The sequence below is a fragment of the Trachypithecus francoisi genome, unplaced genomic scaffold, assembly GCF_009764315.1.
Source record: "Trachypithecus francoisi isolate TF-2019V2 unplaced genomic scaffold, Tfra_2.0 Lachesis_group4, whole genome shotgun sequence".
NCBI classification, from domain to species: domain Eukaryota; kingdom Metazoa; phylum Chordata; class Mammalia; order Primates; family Cercopithecidae; genus Trachypithecus; species Trachypithecus francoisi.
The window spans coordinates 118,487,538-118,508,560 of NW_022681469.1; the positions used below are offsets into that span (position 1 = coordinate 118,487,538).

The 21,023-nt window shown below is 46.0% G+C and overlaps 1 protein-coding gene across 2 annotated transcripts in view; it reads left to right on the top strand.

Annotated features, from left to right (window-relative positions):
• Positions 1-21,023, top strand: part of LOC117072494 (nuclear envelope pore membrane protein POM 121C) — a 61,427-nt gene that overhangs the window by 17,851 nt on the left and 22,553 nt on the right. The window contains exons 1-4 of one of the 2 annotated variants that reach the window (XM_033192733.1): positions 16,264-17,294; positions 17,795-18,010; positions 18,335-18,496; positions 19,914-19,994. In XM_033192733.1, the coding sequence (XP_033048624.1) occupies positions 16,672-17,294; positions 17,795-18,010; positions 18,335-18,496; positions 19,914-19,994 (1,082 nt within the window). In that variant the 5' untranslated portion in view covers positions 16,264-16,671. Of the gene's footprint in view, positions 1-16,263; positions 17,295-17,794; positions 18,011-18,334; positions 18,497-19,913; positions 19,995-21,023 lie in introns of those variants that run through there. The other variant, XM_033192734.1, reaches the window with a different exon arrangement.

The following is a 21,023-nucleotide window of genomic DNA, read 5'->3' on the forward strand; positions in this document are numbered from 1 at the left end:
TTAGTATGAGGAGTAAGTTTTAATTTTATCCTAGACACCTGGAGTGTTGTGTTATGAAGCTGTAGTTCCTGTTTAAATATTCTGATACTCAACCTGTTTAGATTTAGGATGCACTTTCTGTGGCCAGCAGGGCTCTGGTTCTCAGATCAATTTACTTTTCTAAGTTTTTGCAGAGCTCTTCTGGCCTCCCCCACCTGTGTGCAACCCAGAGGCCAATTTGTTTTTTTGTTGTTGTTTGGAGAGAGGGTCTTGCTCTGTTGCCCTGGCTGGAGTGCAATGGCCCAGTCATAGCTCACTGCAGCTGTAACCTCCCAGACTCAATCACTCCTCTTTCTCAGCCTCCTGAGTAGCTGGGACCAGAGGTATACACTACCACGCCCAGCTAATTTTTTATATTTAGTAGAGACAAGGTCTCACTCTGTTGCCCAGGCTGATCTTGAACTCCTCGGCTCAAGTGTTCCTCCCATCTTGGCCTCCCACAGTGTTGGGATTACAGGCATGAGCCACCGCACCCAGCTCTGGAGGCCAATTTGAAACCTCAGAGTATTCCACATTGCTGTTGAGCTCTCAAAGCTTTTGTTATGTTGATCCTGGTTGTTTTCACACGTGGGCACTTGGAGGGCATGGCCAGGACTTCCTACACATATTTAACCTGTTTCCCATTTAGGAAAAAAAAAAGTGCAGCTTGGTGCTAGCGCTCATTTCATTTACATAAACACACTTTTGAGGCTGAAGGAAATCTGACTGATTTTCAATGCGAAAATACAATATGAAAACTAGGTTTGGCCTTCTTCCTAGTGTACTTCCTTTCTTTACTGCTTTAAAACTTTTTAATAAGTTTTCACTCCTGTTCTAAAAGAAAAAATATATATATAAACTGTTCTTGGAGTTATTATTAAACAGAACTTGTCTTTAATCCTATGTAACTGAAATGTATACAATGTTATATTAGGATAAGAGTATTCTGCGGCAGGTGGGACAGGGAGCAGGAAATGGATTGAAGAATCCTTTCTTCTAGTTCCTCACTGTATCTGAGAGAGGATGGGGTGCCACCTTGTTACGGTGACTCAATCTTGTGCAGGTTGTGGATAGTCAACAGGGCCCTTCCACATAGTCTTTCCAGTGCTCGATGGAGAACGGAGAGATGCCACCTCTGCTTGTGTTGGCCCAAGGTAGGAAGGGTCAACAGGTCTTTGTTCCACAGTCTCTACAGTATCTAGGACAGGGGAAGGTACAGCTGTTTTCAGACTGTTTTCCTAGAGTAGGGTGTGTGTAGTCAAAAGGGCACTGTCCCGCAGGGCCGCCCTCTTCCCTGTCATTTGGCTCAAAAGATGAGGCTCCTTTTGTAGGGGGCGGGGGCTGGAAGGGGCACTGGGATTTCCTGGTTGTAGACTCTGCTTTAACCGTAAGACAGGGTATATAGGAGGCTAAACAACAAACCGTCAAACCCCCGGGAACTCACCGCTGGGTCAGCCCTTCTCTTCTCCACCTTTCCAGAATTTGTTTGTTTGATTGATTGGATCATTGCTTCATTTATTTATTTATTTATTTATTTAATTTTTTTTTTGAGATGGAGTCTCGCTCTGTCATCCAGGCTAGAGTGCAGTGACGCGATCTTGGCTCACTGCAAGCTCCACCTCCCGGGTTCACACCATTCTCCTGCCTCAGCCTCCCGAGTAGCTGGGACTACAGGCACCCACCACCACGCCTGGCTAATTTTTTGTATTTTTAGTAGAGACGGGGTTTCACTGTGTTAGCCAGGATGGTCTCAATCTCCTGACCTCGTGATCTGCCCATCTCGGCTTCCCAAAGTGCTGGGATTACAGGTGTGAGCCACCACACCTGGCCTATTTATTTATTTTTAATTGAGATAGTCTGGCTCTGTTGCCCAGGTTGGAGTGCAATGGTGCGATCTTAGCTCACTGCAGTCTCCACCTCCTGGTTCAAGCAGTTCTCCTGCCTCGGCCTCCCAAGTAGCTGGGATTACAGGTATGCACCACCATGCCCAGCTCATGTTTGTATTATTAGTAGAGATGGGGTTTCACCATGATGGCCAGGCTGGTCTCAAACTCCTGACCTCAGGTGATCCACCTGCCTCAGCATCCCATATGCTGGGATTACAGGCATGAGCCAACGTGCCCAGCTGCTTCATGTATTTTGAACAGCAGTTTTAGTTGTAATTAGAAGAGAAATACAATGGGTGTGCTTACTCCATCTCCTCTGGAACTGGAAACAACATTTGGCATTGAAAATTCTTGTCTTGATAACTTTTAGGGTGTAACTTCTCATTTTGGGAGCAATACTTTTTGGTTTTGTGTGATGAAACATCCTACCCATTTGCTTGTTGATGTGTCTCACGGTGCCATCTCGCAACAGGCAGTAAAAACCTAACCCCATCTCCAGCCCAAAGCACCTTGCTAAAGAGCCTGCACTGCAGCCACTGTGCTTTTGCACTCTAGCTCATGTGACCTCTCCAGATCTTCTTCCTCATTTCGTCTGTTCTCGGGGGCCCTCTTCTCCATGTGACCCGCCTCAGCCTTTTCACTCCTTGCTGGACATGGAGTAGGGTTATTGGGAGGATGAAATAGATGAATGCGTGTCAAGCATGTAGGAGAGCCTGTGGCACAGAAGCAGCACGTGGTACGTGGTGCTGGTTGTTATAGTCCTCAGTTTTGGCATAGCCATAGCCTCAGCCTCAGGTAAAAGATAACCCGAACTCCCACCAAAGTACAAGAGTCAGATTCCCGTTCACTTCTGTTTATAAATGAACTTACTTTGTTTTTAAGAGACAGGGTGGCACTCTGTCACCCAGGCTGGAGTGCAGTGGAGCGATCATAGCTCACTGCAGCGTTGACTTCCTGGGTTCCAGAGATCCTCCTGCCTCAGCCTTCTGAGTAGCTGGGACTACAGGTTCACGCCACCATGCCCAGCTAGTTGTTGTTGTTGTTTTGGTACAGACGAGATCTCTGCTATGTTGCCCAAGCTAGTCTTGAATTCTTGGGCTCAAGCAGTCCTCCCTCTTTGGCCTCCCAAAGTGCTGGGAATATAGGCGTGAGCCACTGCACCTGGCCTGGATGAAGTTTTTATTCATGCAGTACTCTGCATGAATAAAATTTAGTGAGTGCTCACCATGCACCATATCCTATATGAGGGATCAAAAGACAGGCAAGATACAGCCCATGTCTTCAAAGAGCCCACAGGCCAGAGTGGGGAGAAATAGATATGCAGTACAGTGCAAAAAACTGATAGGAATGTAATGAAAATAGACACGGTAGAGCAGGGACCCCAAAGAGAGAGTGGCCATATGTTTGGGGCTGAGGACAGGTTCCCAGAGGTGGTGACAGTTGGGCTGAATCTTAAAAGATAAGTGGGTTTTCCAGCCGGGCACGGTGGCTCACACCTTTAATCCCAGCAGTTTAGGGGGCCGAGGCAGGCGGATCACAAAGTCAGGAGATCGAGACCAACCTGGCCAACATGGTGAAACCCCATCTCTACTAAAACACACACACAAAATTAGCTGGGCATGGTGGTGTGTGCCTGTAGTCCCAGCTACTTGGGAGGCTGAGGCAGGGGAATCTATTGAACCCGGGAGGCAGAGGTTGTAGTGAGTTGAGATCATGCCACTGTACTCCAGCCTGGCGACAGAGCGAGACTCCGTTTCAAAAAAAAAAGATCTAAGTGGGTTTTCCCAAGGTGAGTCAAGGCATTTCCCACAGAAGCAGAATGAGCAAAACTTGAGAGCCACAGACCAGCACGGCGGGTAATTCAGTGTCTGCATCATCAGTGGCACATGTCTACAGCCTTGTTGAAACTGTGTCTGGAGAAGCACGTGATCCAGACTCTCCCTGATTTACAAGGCTCTTCATCATTGGGTCTCTACTTAACTCTCTGATTTCATCTCTTGTCTTATCTATAATTTAGTCTGATATCATGTATTAATTATATACACTGCACACTGATACACAGCATTTATTTGAAAGACAAACCTCTTGGATGTGACTGGAGACAAGACCAGCAGCTCGAGACTCATTCAATCCAAGGTATAAAATGGGGGAAAATCAGCTCCATCATGGTCTGAATTGAGGATGAGGCAGAAGAGCAGAGAATAGCAGAATGCTGCCCAGGTGGCAGTAACTTCACTCTTTTCCTGTGGACTTGCGGGGTCTCCCCACTTCCACTGTGTTGGGACATGTCGTGTGCCGTCTCTTTATCCTCTGGCGTCAGCAGAGAATAGTCATGGGCAGATGGAGCCGTGGATTAGTTCTTCTTTCCAGTCTTCCTTTAATTTATCTGCATAAGATTGGAGAGATTGCATTTGATCTTCTATACTGGGGCCAGGGAGCAGGGTGGATCTAGACCATGCAGCTTTTCCCCACTGTCACCAGTTTGTGAGCAGGGATTGGCTGCCATTGTCCTCTCCAGCCTCTGTGTTCCTGGGACACTGCTGACTGGAGGCTGCTGCTCTTCCAAGGGGGGCCGACACAGAAGACGTGACCCAGAGCACATGGCACCTTCCCTCTCCTCCTGCACCAGTCCAGTCTCCTTGCCCTCTGTGTTGTCATCACACTGAAGCAAACCATTCAACTCACCAGCCTCTCTCTGGACTCCAGTCTTATTGATTCCTCTCCCTGAAACTCTTCCTCAGTCTCCTTTTAGCCCCTCACATCCTCAGCCGAGGCCTTTGCTGACTGACCCCTCAGCTAGGCTAAATCCCCATCCTGCGCTACCATGATAGCCTATGGCAGATGCTATTTTCTGCAGGTGGCCACAGCCCTATCTCCCATCCCACACGCTCCTCTTGTAACATGACCTTGTCACTTCTTCCACTGCGTGGTCAGGGGTATGTCTCTTTTCCTTGAGCCTATGCACATCTTTGTGATTGCCCTGACCAATAAATAAAGTAGGTCAGAAGCGACGCTATGAGGTTGCCAGGCTGCACTATAAAAATGCTATGCCCTTCTGCTGTGTTGTGGAATGCTTGCCCCTAGAAGTAAGCTGCCGGACTGTGATGAAGCCCAAACCAGCCCAAATGGGGAGAATGCAAGGAGGGGCCGTGTGGACAGGTTCCAGCCCACAGGTCAGTCGAAGTCCTGGCTGTCAGCCAGTACCACCTCCTGGTATTGTGAATGAAGATGCCTCTAACCATCCTGGCTAACATGGTGAAACCCCGTCTCTACTAAAAAATACAAAAAACTAGCCGGGCGACATGGCGGGCGCCTGTAGTCCCAGCTGCTTGGGAGGCTGAGGCAGGAGAATGGCGTAAACCCAGGAGGCGGAGCTTGCAGTGAGCTGAGACCCGGCCACTGCACTCCAGCCTGGGCGGCAGAGCGAGACTCCGTCTCAAAAAAAAAAAAAAAAAAAAAAAGATGCCTCTAAATGATTCCAATCCCCTCCCATTGATCACACTCAGTTTCCACGTCTTCCTAGCTGAGGCCCCACATGTCATGGACCAGACAAGCCAGGCTGTTGGAATCACAGAATCCCTGATAATGACTGTTTTATGCCACTTTGGATGGGTTTCTTGTGCAATTAGTAACTGAAACAGACTTTACTTCTTTATACTCATTAAGGAATGAGGCTGGTTTGTTTCTGTTTTTGTTTTGTCTTTTTTTTTGAGTCAGAGTTTTGCTCTTCTTCCCCAGGCTGGAGTGCCATGTCATGATCTCGGCTCACCACAACTTCTGCCTCCTGGGTTCAAGCGATTCTCCTGCCTTAGCCTCCCGAGTAGCTGGGATTACAGGCATGTGCCACCACGCCTGGCTAATTTTGTATTTTTAGTAGAGATGGGGTTTCTTCATGTTGGTTAGGCTGTCTCGAACTCCCGACCTCAGGTGATCTGCCTGCCTCAGCCTCCCAAAGTGCTGGGATTATAGGCGTGAGTCACCACGCCTGGCCTCTGTCTTTTTTTTTTTTAAAACTTTTTGTAGAGATAGGGTCTCGCTGTATTGCTGAGTATGGTCTTGTACTCCTGGCCTCAAGCGATTCTCCCACCTCAGCCTCCCAAAGTGCTGGGAGCCTAGGCGTGAGCCACCATGCCTGGCCTGACACTGTCTTTAGTGTTTATTAGTGTTTCCTGTGTTGCACAAAGTAGGTGGTGGTAGTAGGTGAACTGTCAATAGTGAGTTTATGAGTAGAAGGTGTGTGTTTCTCCTTTTCATGTGAGTGTCACACAGTTGGTGCCTATGTTACTGGAAGCACACACCTGTTTCTGCTTCCATAGTTGTCTCTGGCCTGCAGTTCTGTGTTTCCCAGCTTGATCCATTCCTCTCCAGGAATCTCCTCTCCCTCCCCACCCTGACCCACCTATTGGTGAGAGATGCAACTCACTGTTTCTGCCACATTTTTTACTTACAGGTGGTACCTGTATTGTTCACTCCACCTCTGCAGGGAAGAGGGTGAAGAAATGAGAGGCTAGGGGTTCCAAACACAAACTTGACCAATTTTACAATTTTGTTAGCAACAAGCTTGAGAGAATCAATACAAACTTTAGGTAGCTTGGTACTTTGCCCTTCAGGACAGTTCTTCCCTGGCAATGTTAGATTGTTGGGGTTAACCATTACTGTGCCATTACAGATGAGCTTCGGCTGCCCTCTAGTGGCAGTAGCCCAAGGAACTCCCACCGTGTTACATCCTGCAGCAACCTGGATCTCAGGAACAAAGATCATTCTAGCATTGGGACCAGCTTTGTGTCATGAGTATGTCATCAGTGCCTACCATATTACCTGGCATCTATTTGGAACTAATAACTAACCAATATTGATTAACAAACGAGCCAACATGCATTGCTTTTTGTCTTTGAGATGAGTCTCACTCCCCTAGGCTGGAGTACAGTGGCACGATCTCGGCTCCTCCCCTGCCTCCCACCTCCTAGGTTCAAGCGATTCTTCTGCCTCATCCTCCCTAGTAGCTGGGATTACAGGTGTGCACCACTACACCCGGCTAAATTTTTTGTATTTTTAGTAGAGACGGTGTGCCCAGCCTTTTTGTTTGTTTTTTGAGACAGAGTCTCACTCTGTTGCCCAGGTTGGAGTGCAGTGGCATGATCCAGGCTCACTGCAACCTCTGCCTCCTGAGTTCAAGAGATTCTCCTGTCTCAGCCTCCCAAGTAGCTGGGATTATAGGTGCCCACCACCATGCCAGGCTAATTTTTGTATTTTTAGTAGACTAATTTAGTACTTTTTGTATTTTTAGTCTTGAACTCCTGAGCTCAGGTGATCCACACGCCTTGGCCTCCCAAAGTGGTGGGATTACAAGCGTGAGCCACCGTGCCTGGCCCTTTGCCCATTTTTTGATGGGGTTGTTTTTTACTTGTAAATGTGTTTAAGTTCCTTGTTCTTTCTGGATCTACAAGAATCTACAAGATTCTGGATCTGGCCAGGCATGGTGGCTCACACCTGTACTCCCAGCACTTTGGGAAGCCGAGGCGGGCAGATCATGAGGTCAGGAGATCGAGACCATCCTGGCTAACACGGTGAAACCCCATCTCTACTAAAAATACAAAAAATTAGCTGGGCATGGTGGCGGGCGCCTGTAGTCCCAGCTACTCAGGAGGCTGAGGCAGGAGAATGGCATGAACCTGGGAGGCGGAACTTGCAGTGAGCCAAGATCATGCCCCTGCACTCCAGCCTGGGTGACAGAGCGAGACTCCATCTCAAAACAAAAAAAAAAGATTCTGGATCTGATCTTTGTCAGATGGGTAGATTGCAAAAATTTTCTCCCATTCTGTAGGCTGCCTGTTCACTCTGATGCTAGTTTCTTTTGCCATACAGAAGCTCTTTAGTTGAATTAGATCCCATTTGTCAATTTTGGCTTTTGTTGCAATTGCTTTTGGTGTTTTAGTCATGAAGTCTTTGCCCATGCCTGTGTCCTGAATGGTATATTGCCTAGGTTTTCTTCTAGGATTTTTATGGTTTTGGATTTTATATTTAAGTCTTTAATCCATCTTGAGTTAATTTTTTATAAGGTGTAAGGAAGGGGTCCAGTTTCAGTTTTCTGCATATGGCTAGCCAGTCTTCCCAGCACCATTAAATAGAGAATCCTTTCCCTATTGCTTGTCTTTGTCAGGTTTGTCGAAGATCAGATGGTTGTAGATGTGTGGTGTTATTTCTGAGGTCTCTGTTCTGTTCCATTTGTCTATATATCTGTTTTGGTACCAGCACCATGCTGTTTTAGTTACTGTAGCCTTGTAGTATAGTTTGAAGTCAGGTAGCGTGATCCCTCCAGCTTTGTTCTTTTTGCTTAGTATTGTCTTAGCTATACAGGCTCGTTTTTGGTTCCATATGAAATTTAAAGTAGTTTTTCTAATTCTGCGAAGAAAGTCAGTGGTAGCTTGTTGGAAATAGCATTGACTCTGTAAATTACTTTGGGTACTATAGCCATTTTCACAATATTGATTCTTCCTATCCATGAGCATGGAATGTGTTTCCATTTGTTTGTGTACTCTCTTACTTCCTTGAGCAGTGGTTTGTAGTTCTCCTTGAAGAGCTCCTTCATGATTTATGAGAGTTTTTGAAAAGTCTTTTTCTGCTAAGTCCAATGTCTGGGCTTCCTAAAGGCTGATTTCCATCAATTTATTTTGTTACTTTGAATACGTTCCTTTGTCTTAGCATGATTTGTGCCTGTCATTGAAACATGGACATTTGAATATTGTAAGGTAGTAACTCTGGCATTTAGATGATTCTTCTCATTGCATTTGCTTGTGTTTGTGAGTGTGTGTGTTTTTAATCATACATACGTTTATGTAGTAGTACATACGTATAGTGACTTCCGAACTATTTTTGCAAAAATTTATCATTTCCATGTGTGGTCACTGAAGTCTCTGATTCTTTTAGCTTGTGTTCAGCTCACATTTTGATAGAGATTTCCTTGAATACTAGGAGCTAAAAATGGAAGAAAACACCTCTCCCAGTCTTTGAAGCTTGCCTTTGCACTACGGCTTTTCTTCAGCACTTAGCTAGGCCTGCACTGACCCTCGTGATCAGGCCAAGGTGAAAGCATAGGGTCTTTGTCAAGTGTTTCTGAGCAAGCATCCCGCCCTGGGCAAAGCTCCTGTAACACCTGAGTGCTTGTGACTGCCCTGCTTTCCCAAAGGAATTCTCTCCAGCGTTCCTTCTCAGATTTAGGAAGTCTCTATTAGTTTTCTAGGGCTACCATAATGAAATGCCACAGACCGTGTAGCTTCAACAGCTGGAAGTTATTTTCTCACAGTTCTAGAGGCCAGAAGTCAAAGATCAAGGTGCCAGCAGGGCTGACTTCCCCAGAGTCTTCTCTTATTGGCTTCCAGATAGTTGCCTTCTTGCTGTGTCCTCATGTGACCTTTTCTCTGCACGTCCCTGGCATTTCTGCTTGTTTTTTTGTGTGGTTTTTTTTTTTTTTTTTTTTTTTGAGACGGAGTCTCACTCTGTCGCCCGGGCTGGAGTGCAGTGGCGCAATCTCGGCTCACTGCAACCTCCACCTCCCGGGTTCAAGCGATTCTCCTACTTCAGCCTCCCTAGTAGCTGGGATTACAGGCACCCGCCACCACGCCCTGCTAATTTTTGTATTTTTAATAGAGACGGGGTTTTGCCATGTTGGGCAAGCTGGTCTCAAACTCCTAACTTCAGGTGATCTGCCTGCCTCAGCCTCCCAAAGTACTCGGATTACAGGCGTGAGCCACCACACCTGGCCATCCCTGGCATTTCTTCCTGTTCTTTAAGGACACCAGTCATACTGGCTTAGGGTCCCACCCTTCTGACCTCATTTAACCTTAATTACCTCTTTAGAGGCCTTATCTCCAGGGAGGTCCTGTGGGTTAAGGGTTCAACATATGCATTTAGGGAACACAATCAAGTGTATAACAGTAGAGTGTTGTAGCAATGCAAGAATGGCCACATTCAAAAAAAAAGAAAAAGAACAGTGGAGGCCGGGCGCAGTGGCTCACACCTGTAATCCCAGCACTTTGGGAGGCTGAGGTGGGTGGATCACTTGAGGTCAAGAGTTCAAGACCATCCTGGCCAACATGGTGAAACCCCATCTCTACTAAAAATACAAAAATTAGCTGGGCTTGGCGGCGGGCACCTGTAATCCCAGCTACCGGGGGACTGAGGCAGGACACTCCCTTGAACCCAGGAGGTGGAGGTTGCAGTGAGCTGAGATGTCACCACTACACTCCAGCCTGGGTGACAAAGTGAGACTGTCTCAAAAAAAAAAAAAGAGAGAGAGAACAGTGGAGTGTTGTGTGTCTCAACTGTCAGGTTTTGCCCCAGTCCTATGTAGACTGCCTTGCAATGTTTGTGAGCAATGCTCACCACTTTTCTAGCCTCAATGAGTTCTAACCAGCAAATAGACAGGCGTCTACATCATTCCCTCAGGTAGCCCTCAGACGTGTGATAGCAGATTTACCAATAATTTGAAGGTAAGGTCTGCCCTGTCCCTGTGGAATGCCAAGAGGTCCCACATTGGGAATGCAGCCTTCTGTCTTCAAGACGCCTGTAGAAGCCAGGTGCGGTGGCTCAAGCCTGCAGTCCCAGCTGCTTGGAAGGCTGAGGTGAGAGAATCACTGGAGCCCAGGAGTTCAAGGGGGTAGTGAGCCATGATCATGCCACTGCACTCCAGCCTGGTCAACAGAGCAAGATACTGTCTCTTAAAAAACACTGCCACAAAGGTTTTCTACCTTTCCTTTTTAAGCTGCCTTTTTCTTGATTCAGCTTTCATTTGGTTGTTGTAAAGCTTTGGCTGTTTTTCAGCGTTCTGAGAAAGTTGTTTCTAACAATTACTGCTTTTGTTTTGTTTTGTTTTTTGAGACGGAGTTTTGCTCTTGTTGCCCAGGCTGGAGGGCAATGGCACCATCTCGGCTCACTGCAACCTCTGCCTCCCCGGTTCAAGCGATTTTCCTGCCTCCGCCTCCCAAGTAGCTGGGATTACAGGTGTGCACCACCACACTTGGCTAATTTTTTATTTTAGTAGAGATGGGGTTTCACCATGTTGGTCAGTCTGGTCTCAAACTCCTGACCTCAGGTGATCCACCCGCCTTGGCCTCCCAAAGTGCTGGGATTACAGGCATGAGCCACCACACCCAGCCTTTTTTTTTTTTTAATGTTTCTCTTGGGTGATGGAAGCTTGGAGCTATCTACTCTGCCCTTTTGCTGATATAACTCCTCAATTATATTTTAAAGAGATTTAAAGAAGAAGGAAAAACAGGCACATATCTTTACCCATATAGTTACCATTTTCAATGCCTGTCATTCCTTTGTGTAGATCCAGATTTCCATCTGGTATTTTTCTTCTGCCTGAAGGACATCCCTTAACATTTCTTATAGTGTTTGTTGGTGATGAATTCTTTCAGCTTTTTATTTGTTTGAGACAGTCTTGCTCTGTCACCCAGGCTGGAGTGCAGTGACACAATTATGACCCACTGGAACCTCGACCTCCCAGGCTCAAGCAAACCTCCCAGCTCAGCCTCCCAAGTAACTGAGACTCCAGGCATGTGCCACTATGCTAGGCTAATTTTTGTATTTTTTTTTTAGAGCCAGGGTCTCACCATGTTGCCCAGGCTGGTCTCAAACTCTGGGGCTCGAGCGATCTGCCCGCCTCAGCCTCTCAAAGTGTCTTCCAGCTTGTATGTGTCTGAAATATCTTTATTTCACTTTGTTAAAATATGTTTTCATCAGGTATAAAATTCTAGGTTTTCAGTTTTTTCCTTCAGCACTTTAAAGATCAAGTTGCACTGCTGTCTTCTCACTTGCAGTATTTCTGACAAGAAATTTGATATCATTCTTATCTTTGTTCCTATGTAAATAACATGTCCTTTTGTCCCAGCTGCCTTCAGGATTTGATCTATATCATTGGTTTTGTGTAATTTGATTGTATGACTTGTTAGTTTTCTTTGTATTTCTTGTACTTGACGTTGAACCTCAGGTCTATAGGTTTATATTTTTCATTATGTTTGGAAAATTTTCACCATTATTTCTTCTAATATTTTTCCATGTCTCAACTTTGTAAACATAATGGATATAGTTAAAATTAATATTAATGTCTTTCTCTGCTTATTTTAATATGTGTCAGTTCGGGGTTAGTTTGGATCAAAATAAGGATTGATTGGTTGCTCTTATTATGGGCTGTGTTTTCTTGCTTATTTATATGCCTAGTAATAGGATGTCAGGATGCCAGACTGGAAATTTTACCTTGTTGAGTAATGGTCTTTTTTTTTTTGAGTTGGAATCTCGCTCTGTCGCCCAGGCTGAAGTGCAGTGGCACGATCTTGGCTCACCGCAAGCTCCACCTCCCGGGTTCACGCCATTCTCCTGCCTCAGCCTGCCAAGTAGCTGGGACTACAAGCGCCCGCCACTGCGCCCAGCTAATTTTTTGTATTTTTAGTAGAGATGGAGTTTCACTGCGTTAGCCAGGATGGTCTCAATCTCCAAACCTTATGATCCGCCCGCCTCAGCCTCCCAAAGTGCTGGGATTACAGGCGTGAGCCACCACGCCCAGCCAATTTTTAATCGTATATACATTCTCTTGAGCTTTGTTTTGGGATGTATTTAAGATCACTAGAAAGTTGGATCCTTTCAGGTCTTGTTTTTATGATTCATAAGGTGGGTCCAGAGCAATGTTCAATCTAAGACTGATTCTTTCCCATTCCTGGGGTGCTTAAGTACTCCACGCACAGCCCTATAAATTGTGAGTTTTTCTAGTCTGACTTGTGGTGACCCCCATCTCTACAAAAAAATAAAGAGGCTGGGCACAGTGGCTCATGTGTGTAATCCCAGCACTTTGAGAGGCCGAGGCGGGAAGATCACCTGAGGTCAGCAGTTTTGGCCAACATGGTGAAACCCAGTCTCTACTAAAAATACAAAAAAGTAGTTGGGTGTGGTGGTGGGTGCCTGTAATCCCAGCTACTCTGCTGAGGCTGAGGCAGGAGAATCGCTTGAACCTGGGAGGCAGAGGTTGCAGTGAGCCAAGATAGCGCCACTGCACTCCAACCTGGGCAACAAGAGTGACACACCATCTCAAAAAATAAAAATCAGTAAATAATAAATAAATAAATAAAAGACTACCTCATCCAGAAATGCCTTTACAGACACACTCGTAAATAAATGTTTAACCAAGTATCTGTGCACACCATGGTCCCTTCAAGTTGACATATGAAATTACCCATCACTCCAGCCTTCAGCCATGGGTTTGTGTCATGCATAGATTTCTAGAACTCCTCTTTGCATAGTGCCCTCCTTTCTTTTTTCTGCCCCATTTCTCTGCCATTTCAGCTGTCTCAGCCTGATATCTGTCTCCTCAGCCCAGTAGGATCTCCCTACTCTGCTCAGACTCCAGCTCTCTGCACTGCAGTTGGGAAATTATCCCCAGGCAGAGAAACCAGATGACTTTGGGGCTCATCCCACAAGTTTCCTTTCTCCTAGGGATCAGTCTTTTGCTTCCTGTTGTCTTCTGCCTGAAAGTAGTTGCCAAGTTGTACTGTTTTATATATCCACAACAGCATGAGTTAAACCAAAGTCTGGATCAGCAGATTACTAGATTTTTTTTTAACGGCTTTATTAATCAATACATTTTGTCCATGTCGACAGTTGTTCATGGTGGGAGGACTAACCTATAGCTGGAAGGATTAATTTTCAGCTGCTTTATAGTATTTTATTATATGAATTATATCAGTTTGCCCATCCTTATATTGATAAACATTACCCATGAAGTGTGTTCAAATTGTCTGTGATACAAATAATGCTTCAGTGATTACCCAGAATGGGATTGCAGGTTTATAGGATACATACTTCTTCACCCTTATTTTTTACTAGATATTGCTAATTGCTTTCCAAATTGTACTGTTTCATATATCCACAAGGGCATGAGTTCTGTTTGATACATATCCATGCCAATACTTGATCTTGTTCAATTAATTTTTCTAGTGTGTAAATGAGTGCAAAATCCATTACTTTAGTTTTTCCTAGATTACTAGTGTACACATATGCACATATATATTATTAGGTATTTGTGTTTCCCATTCAATAGCTTTTTTATATCAATTGTCCTTTTTAAAAATTGGGTCATCTTTTTGTTATTGATTCTTTGGAGTTCTTTATAAATTCTACTTACTAATCATCTTTTGGTTACATGTATTAGAGTTGTTTTTCCCAGTCTTGACTTGTCTTTTAGATGCATATCTTGCTTTTTCCCATATAGAAGTGTTAACTTTTTTGGAGGGGACGGAGTCTCACTCAGTTGCCCAGGCTGGAGTGCAGTGGTGCAATCTCGGCTCACTGCAACCTCTGCCTTCTGGGTTCAAGCGATTCTCCAGCCTCAGCCTCCTGAGTAGTTGGTACTACAGGCACGTGGCACCACACCAGGCAATTTTTGTTTTTTTTTTTTTTTTTAATCAGAGACTGGGTTCTACCATGTTGCCTAGGCTGGTCTCGAACTCCTGAGCTCAAAGCAATCCGCCCGCCTCGGCCTACAAATGTGCTAGATTATGTGGAAGCCACCATGCCCGGCCTAGAAGTGCTAACTTTTAATGTAGTCATATTTATCTATATTTTCCTAAATGATTTGTGCCCTTTGTGTATTCATCTCTTGACCTCTAAACACAGGAGTGCCCCGAGGGCTCAGGCTACGGACCTCTCTATTTACATTAATTCTCAATAATCTTGCTTGGTTTCAGGACATCTGTAGCCTGATGGCTTTTCTATGTAGCTTCTCCACTTAACTCCAGCCATATACAATAATTTAAAGATCCCCTACTGACCTAGATACTATGTTTCTTCTTCCCCTATTACCCAAGTTTCTTGAGTAGGGAGTCTGCAGTCACTGCCTCCATTTCTTCACCTTCCAGTCATTGTTCAACCCAGGGCAGCTTGGTTTTTGTCCTACTAGTCTACTGATACTGAGATTTTTTTCTTAAGCAACACAGCTCCCCCGCTCCACCCGCCCCCACCTGTTTTTTTTCAAATTAAGTCTTATGTGAAATCGCAGTATATTAAATCGAAGCAGAATTGCTTTGGGACTGGGTTGGGGAGGATCTAGAACTCATACTGCACTTTCTTCTCATCTCTCTGAGTTGCCCCAAAGGCATCTATACCTTTCCAATTTTTCTATCCCCCCAAACACCCTAATCCCCAGTGATACTGAACAATTCCATCTCTGGACTTCTGCACAATGCTCCTTCATCTGCCTTGAACCTGCCAGACCTCTCAGCTCCAGAAGCACTTCCCTGCCTACCTTCCCCTTTATCATAACTTTAATTTTTTTTTTTTTTTTTTGAGTCGGAGTTTTGCTCTGTCGCCCAGGCTGGAGTGTGCAGTGGCGCGATATCGGCTCACTGCAACCTCCACCTCCCGGGTTCAAGCAATTCTCCTGTCTCAGCCTCCCGAGTAGCTGGGACATGCCACCGTGCCCGGCTAATATTTGTATTTTTAGTAGAAACGGAGTTTCACCATATTGGTCAGGCTGGTCTCAGACTCCTGACCTCAGATGATCCGCCCACCTCGGCCTTCCAAAGTGCTGGGATTACAGGCATGAGCCACTGCGCCCGGCCCATAATCTAATTTTAGCATAGGTATTGAATTGCAATCTTTTACTTACACATCTTCCTTACTAAACAGCTTCTAAAGATCAGAGATCCTATATTTTCCCCCCAAACTCTTTAATGTATATAAAGCATGGAGTGAATAAATCAATGAATGAATGGCCGAGGAAACTGAAACTACACCAAAGTCTATTGGCAGACTACCAGACTTTTTAAACAGCTTTAAGATATAAATCACATACCATGCAAATCATAGGGTGGTGCAACCGCTACCACAATCTAATTTTTTTTTTTTTTTTTTTTGAGACGGAGTCTTGCTCTGACGCCCAGGCTGGAGCGCAGTGGCGCGATCTCGGCTCACTGCAAGCTCCGCCTCCCGGGTCCACGCCGTTCTCCTGCCTCACCCTCCCGAGCAGCTGGGACTACAGGCGTCCGCCACCACGCCCGGCTAAGTTTTTTATATTTTAGTACAGACGGGGTTTCACCGTGTTAGCCAGGATGGTCTCGATCTCCTGACCTCGTGATCCACCCGCCTCGGCCTCCCAAAGTGCTGGGCTTACAGGCGTGAGCCACCGCGCCCGGCCCACAATCTAATTTTAAACTATGTTTATGCTGCTACGAAAAAGCCTATAACCATGAGCAGTCACTTTCTATTCCCCACCCCCAAACCCACTCCCTAGCCCTAGGCAACCACTAATCTACTTTCTCAGACCGATAGGTATAAATCGATCACAGAGCCTCAAAATCCACCCAATATCTGGGCCATGATGTGAAATTTGGTAAGTAATCGTCCCACATTATCAACTTGTAACGTAGAAATGGAGGGAGGAAAAAAAAACTCACAGTCCCCAGTAGCGTTTGTGAAAAGTACCTGATAACAGGCTGTGGTGGAGGGGAGTTCAGCCCCCAGAAAAGATCACGGATTAGGAATTACGTAAGCATAGGTCTCGGTCCCTTTTATTTTGGACGCGATCCTTCCACGGGATCGCCTCCGGATGGGTGTCGCGCTGGGAGCCACACGGGAAACCTCAAGAGTCAGAAACAGGCGTTGAAGGCAGGCGGCATTTTCCAAACCAGCTGGGTCTCCGGCGCTGCCCGGCGGTAGCGTCTCCCGGAGTCGCGCGCGCATGACGTAGAGGGCGCGCGATGACGCGACGCGCGGCGCGATGCACGCTGGGATATTTAAGTCTCCTCCGCGGCGCGGAGCCGCGATGTCTCCGGCGGCTGCGGCGGCTGGAGTAGGCGAGCGGCGGCGGTCCATCTCGAGTGTCAGGGACGGCCGGGGCCGGGGCCGCGGGGGGCAAGCCGGGGCCGCCCTCCTCGGCCTGTCGCTGGTCGGCCTCCTACTGTACCTCGTGCCGGCTGCAGCTGCGCTGGCCTGGCTGGCCGTGGGGGCTACCGCGGCCTGGTGGGGACTGAGCCGCGAGCCCCGAGGTTCGCGCCCCTTGTCCTCCTTCGTTCGGAACGCGCGACATCGGCGAACACTGTTCGCTTCGCCTCCGGCCAAGTCGACAGCCAACGGAAACCTCCTAGAGCCGCGGACCCTGCTCGAAGGACCTGACCCTGCCGAACTGCTACTCATGGGCAGTTACCTGGGCAAGCCCGGGCCGCCGCAGCCCACCCCCGCTCCGGAGGGTCAGGACCTGCGGGATAGGCCTGGCCGCCGCCCACTCCCCCGCCCGGCGCCGCGCTCCCCGCCACCGCGCTCCCCGCAGCCGCATCGCGTTCACCACGTTTACCCCTCTCTCCCCACTCCTCTTCTCCGACCCTCCGGGAGGCCTTCCCCACGGTAAGATGCGCTGATTTTCCCAGAGCATCCTGTGGTTCGGCTGGCTTGAAATCGAGGACTTGACTTTTAAATCCGATTTGCTTTTTCATCTAGTCCAAAGGGGATTGTGTGTGGTTTTGCCCTCCTTAACACCTTGGTGTGTGCCAGCCGTCTCCTGGCCTCGTCTCACTCTTGGAATGAGATGTTGTGTTGCCAAAACGATTCCCTTCTTTCCAGTTTTAAAAACTCCCCGGATTTTAGTGCAGTCTAGATTTAGTCTAGATTTAGATTTTTCCCTCTCAAATTGTTGAAATCCATTGTTGAGACAGCTGTTAAGCAGCTGTCACTCTCTGCCCTTAGATGGAATAAGGGAAAGTTGCCATAAAAACACCGTGTTCTGTGTTGCTTTGAAAGAGACTTAAGTTCTTTGGAAAATGTCTGAACTGGTGGATTTTTAGCCGTTTAAAATTTTGACATTCTTTTATGCTTTGGTTCCATGATTTGTCTCACATTCTCTGCAGGGATTGTGGGACTTTACCAAATCGGTTTGTAATAACACCTCGAAGACGCTATCCGATCCATCAGGCCCAATATTCCTGTCTGGGGGTACTTCCCACAGTGTGCTGGAATGGTTATCACAAGAAGGCTGTGCTGTCCCCTCGCAACTCCAGGATGGCGTGTAGCCCAGTTACTGTGAGGATCGCCCCTCCCGACAGAAGATTTTCGCGTTCTGCGATGTGAGTATTATCGTTGGAAGAATACTCTCCCTTTTCGTGTCCACTTTATTCTTCTCCAGTTGTTCCTATGACAACATGACTACAACGCAAAAAAGAAAAGACAAAGCTGCTTATTTGAATGAGAAATACCAAATTCTAGTAATTGTGTTTTTCACTTTTTGCCCTTGACGAAAAAGTAGCTTTACTTGCTAAAGGGAACTGCTGTGAGTGTATAAATTATACTTTGGTCTGTTGGTTAGCTTCTGATTTCCCGTTTCTGAAATCTGTGCTATATTGCATGGGAATTAAAATATCTTACGGCTAGAATCTTGTCTTTCATTATAGACCAGAGCAGATAATCAGCTCAACACTGTCCTCACCATCAAGTAATGCCCCAGACCCATGTGCAAAGGAGACTGTACTGAGTGCCCTCAAAGAGAAGAAGAAGAAAAGGACAGTGGAGGAAGAAGACCAAATATTCCTTGATGGCCAGGAAAATAAAAGAAGGTAACAGACTCAGGAGAGTAGTAAGCCAGTTTCCTGGTTGGACTCCTATGGGATGAGATGTAGACATTCCCATAAAGATACAGAGGCCACCTCCAGTTTGTGAGCCTTTGTAGGCCCCCTTCTTTGGCTTTCATGGAAGAACCTAATAACAAGCGTTTTAATGCTGTTCATTTCAAGGCACAGGTTAGAGCGATGTTACAGTTTACCTTTTCCATGAGTAGTAGAGATAAGCTGACAGCTATTAGCCATGTTAGTTAGCCTCATGCTTTTGTAGAAATGTGTTAAAGTTTATTTTCAAGATAAAAGGCTCTAAGTCTTCCCATTGGAATTTTATGGTGTTCAGTTATTTGGGTAACCACCAGTTCCAGTGTCTTAATTGTGCTGAAGGAAATGCTTGTGAAAGAAAAATGAAAACTAGACTTTGGTAGATTTAACAGTAATGAGATTAAAACGAATTTCCTGGCGGGGCAAGGAGGCTCATGCCTGTAATCCCAGCACTTTGAGAGGCCGAGGCAGGTGGATCAGCTGAGGTCAGGAGTTCAAGACCAGCCTGGCCAACATGGTGAAACCCCATCTCTACTAAAAATACAAAAATTAGCAGGACGTGGTGGCAGGCGCCTGTAGTCCCAGCTACTCGGGAGGCTGAGACAGGAGAATTGCTTGAACCCGGGAGGCAGAGGTTGCAGTGAGCCGAGACTCCTGCTGCACTGCAGCCTGGGCAACAGAGTGAGACTCCAAAAAAAAAGAAAAAAAATTCCTTTTGTGGTTTATAGAATAACTTAATGAAAATGGGATAGTTTTCTAAGTATAGAAAGAAAGGAAGTTGAAGTGGCTGAGCATTTATTGAGCACCCACTGTGTATGAGACTCTACTCCAAATGATATGGATAGAGCAGTAGACAAGACAAATCTCTGCTCTCATGGGACTCTTGAGGGAAACACCATTTTATAAGGCTGGGTGTGGTGGTACGCGCCTGTACTCCTGACTCCTTGAGAGGCCAAGATGGGAGGATCGCTGGAGCCCAGGAGCTTAAGACCAGTCTGGGCAACATAGTGAAACCTCGCCTCTACAAAAAATTAAGAAATTAGCCAGGTGTGGTGGTGCATACCTATAGTCCCAGCTACTCTGGAGGCTGGGGCAAGAGAATCGCTTGAACCCGGGAGGCAGAGGTTTGTTGCACTGAGCCAAGATTGTGCTATTGCACTCCAGCCTAGACAACAAGAGCGAAACTCCGTCTGGGGAAAAAAAAAAAATTTACCTTTCAGAAACTTAGGGATTTTAAACAACCGTTTACTGGTCTAGCGTGGGCTCTGTGCTCCATAGAGATAGTATAAGGTCCCAGAAATGTGAGAATACACTTTAAAGGGACAAAAAAAAAGTCATGTCATTTCATTGAGACTTTTTTGATTTGTCACAGGCGCCATGATAGCAGTGGCAGTGGACATTCAGCGTTTGAGCCCCTGGTGGCCAATGGAGTCCCTGCTTCTTTTGTGCCTAAGTAAGTACAAGTCCATCTGGATGAAATACCACTGTTTGGAAAAAAAGCATGATCAGAGCTGTTGCCCTATAGATTTTCCTGTTTGTTTTTTGCATTGCTTAATTAGTTCAGGTTCACATCTTTGAAATTAGGAACATTTTGAGTAACTTTCCACAATTAACTGCCTTCTGTCTAATTCCTTTTAATGTTCTTGCATTAAGATGGATGAAATATGCTGAGACTAAGAGGTTTTACAAATATATTTAATAACCAAGCACATAGAGGGATTGCAAAGTTTGTGCAGTGGATAAAACAGTATGAAATTAAATGTTAAATTTCTATGTATCAGTTTAAAAACAAATTGGAGGAAGAATTGGATGGAAAGGAAAGTGGCTCAAAAGTGTGTGTGGAAAGACTTAGGATAACTTAGATGCCTCATCTGATTCAGCAGTGTGATGTGGCCACCAGGAAAACTAATGTGCTCCTGGTCTGTGCTCTTAGAAGAAAGACTAGAATGAGGCAGGTAGATGGTATTCCTGCCTTCCGTAGTTCTGCTTACTGTCCGTGGAGCACTGTGGTCAGATCAGTGTACTGCACTGCAAGGGAGGATGTACACAAACGGAAATTCATTCCCAGTGAAGCAACGAAAATGTTAAGGAGATTTTCAACAGCCCACAGTGGGGGTGGTGGATGATGGGGTTTTGGAGGTATGGAAGTATTAGCCCAGAGCAGAAAAATCTCAGGGGGAATAAGGAAATAAGTGACAGAAGGATAATGGTCCCTAAAAACCAAAGGACTGTCCCTTGAAAGAAGCAAAATAACTTGCTCTGACTTCAAATAGGATCCGTGGGTGAAAGTTAGAGGAAATACATTATAAACCATGTGGTTCATGGTTGACGTGGGTCACTCTAGGAGAGAGTTGTCTGTATTGTAACAGGTTGGATGTCTCTCCTACAGGAAAGATGCATAGGAGATTTCTGTTTCAGTTGGAGGTTTAGAAAAATGATGGGTTCCTCTTAACTCTGATTTTTTTAACAGCTTTGTTGAGGT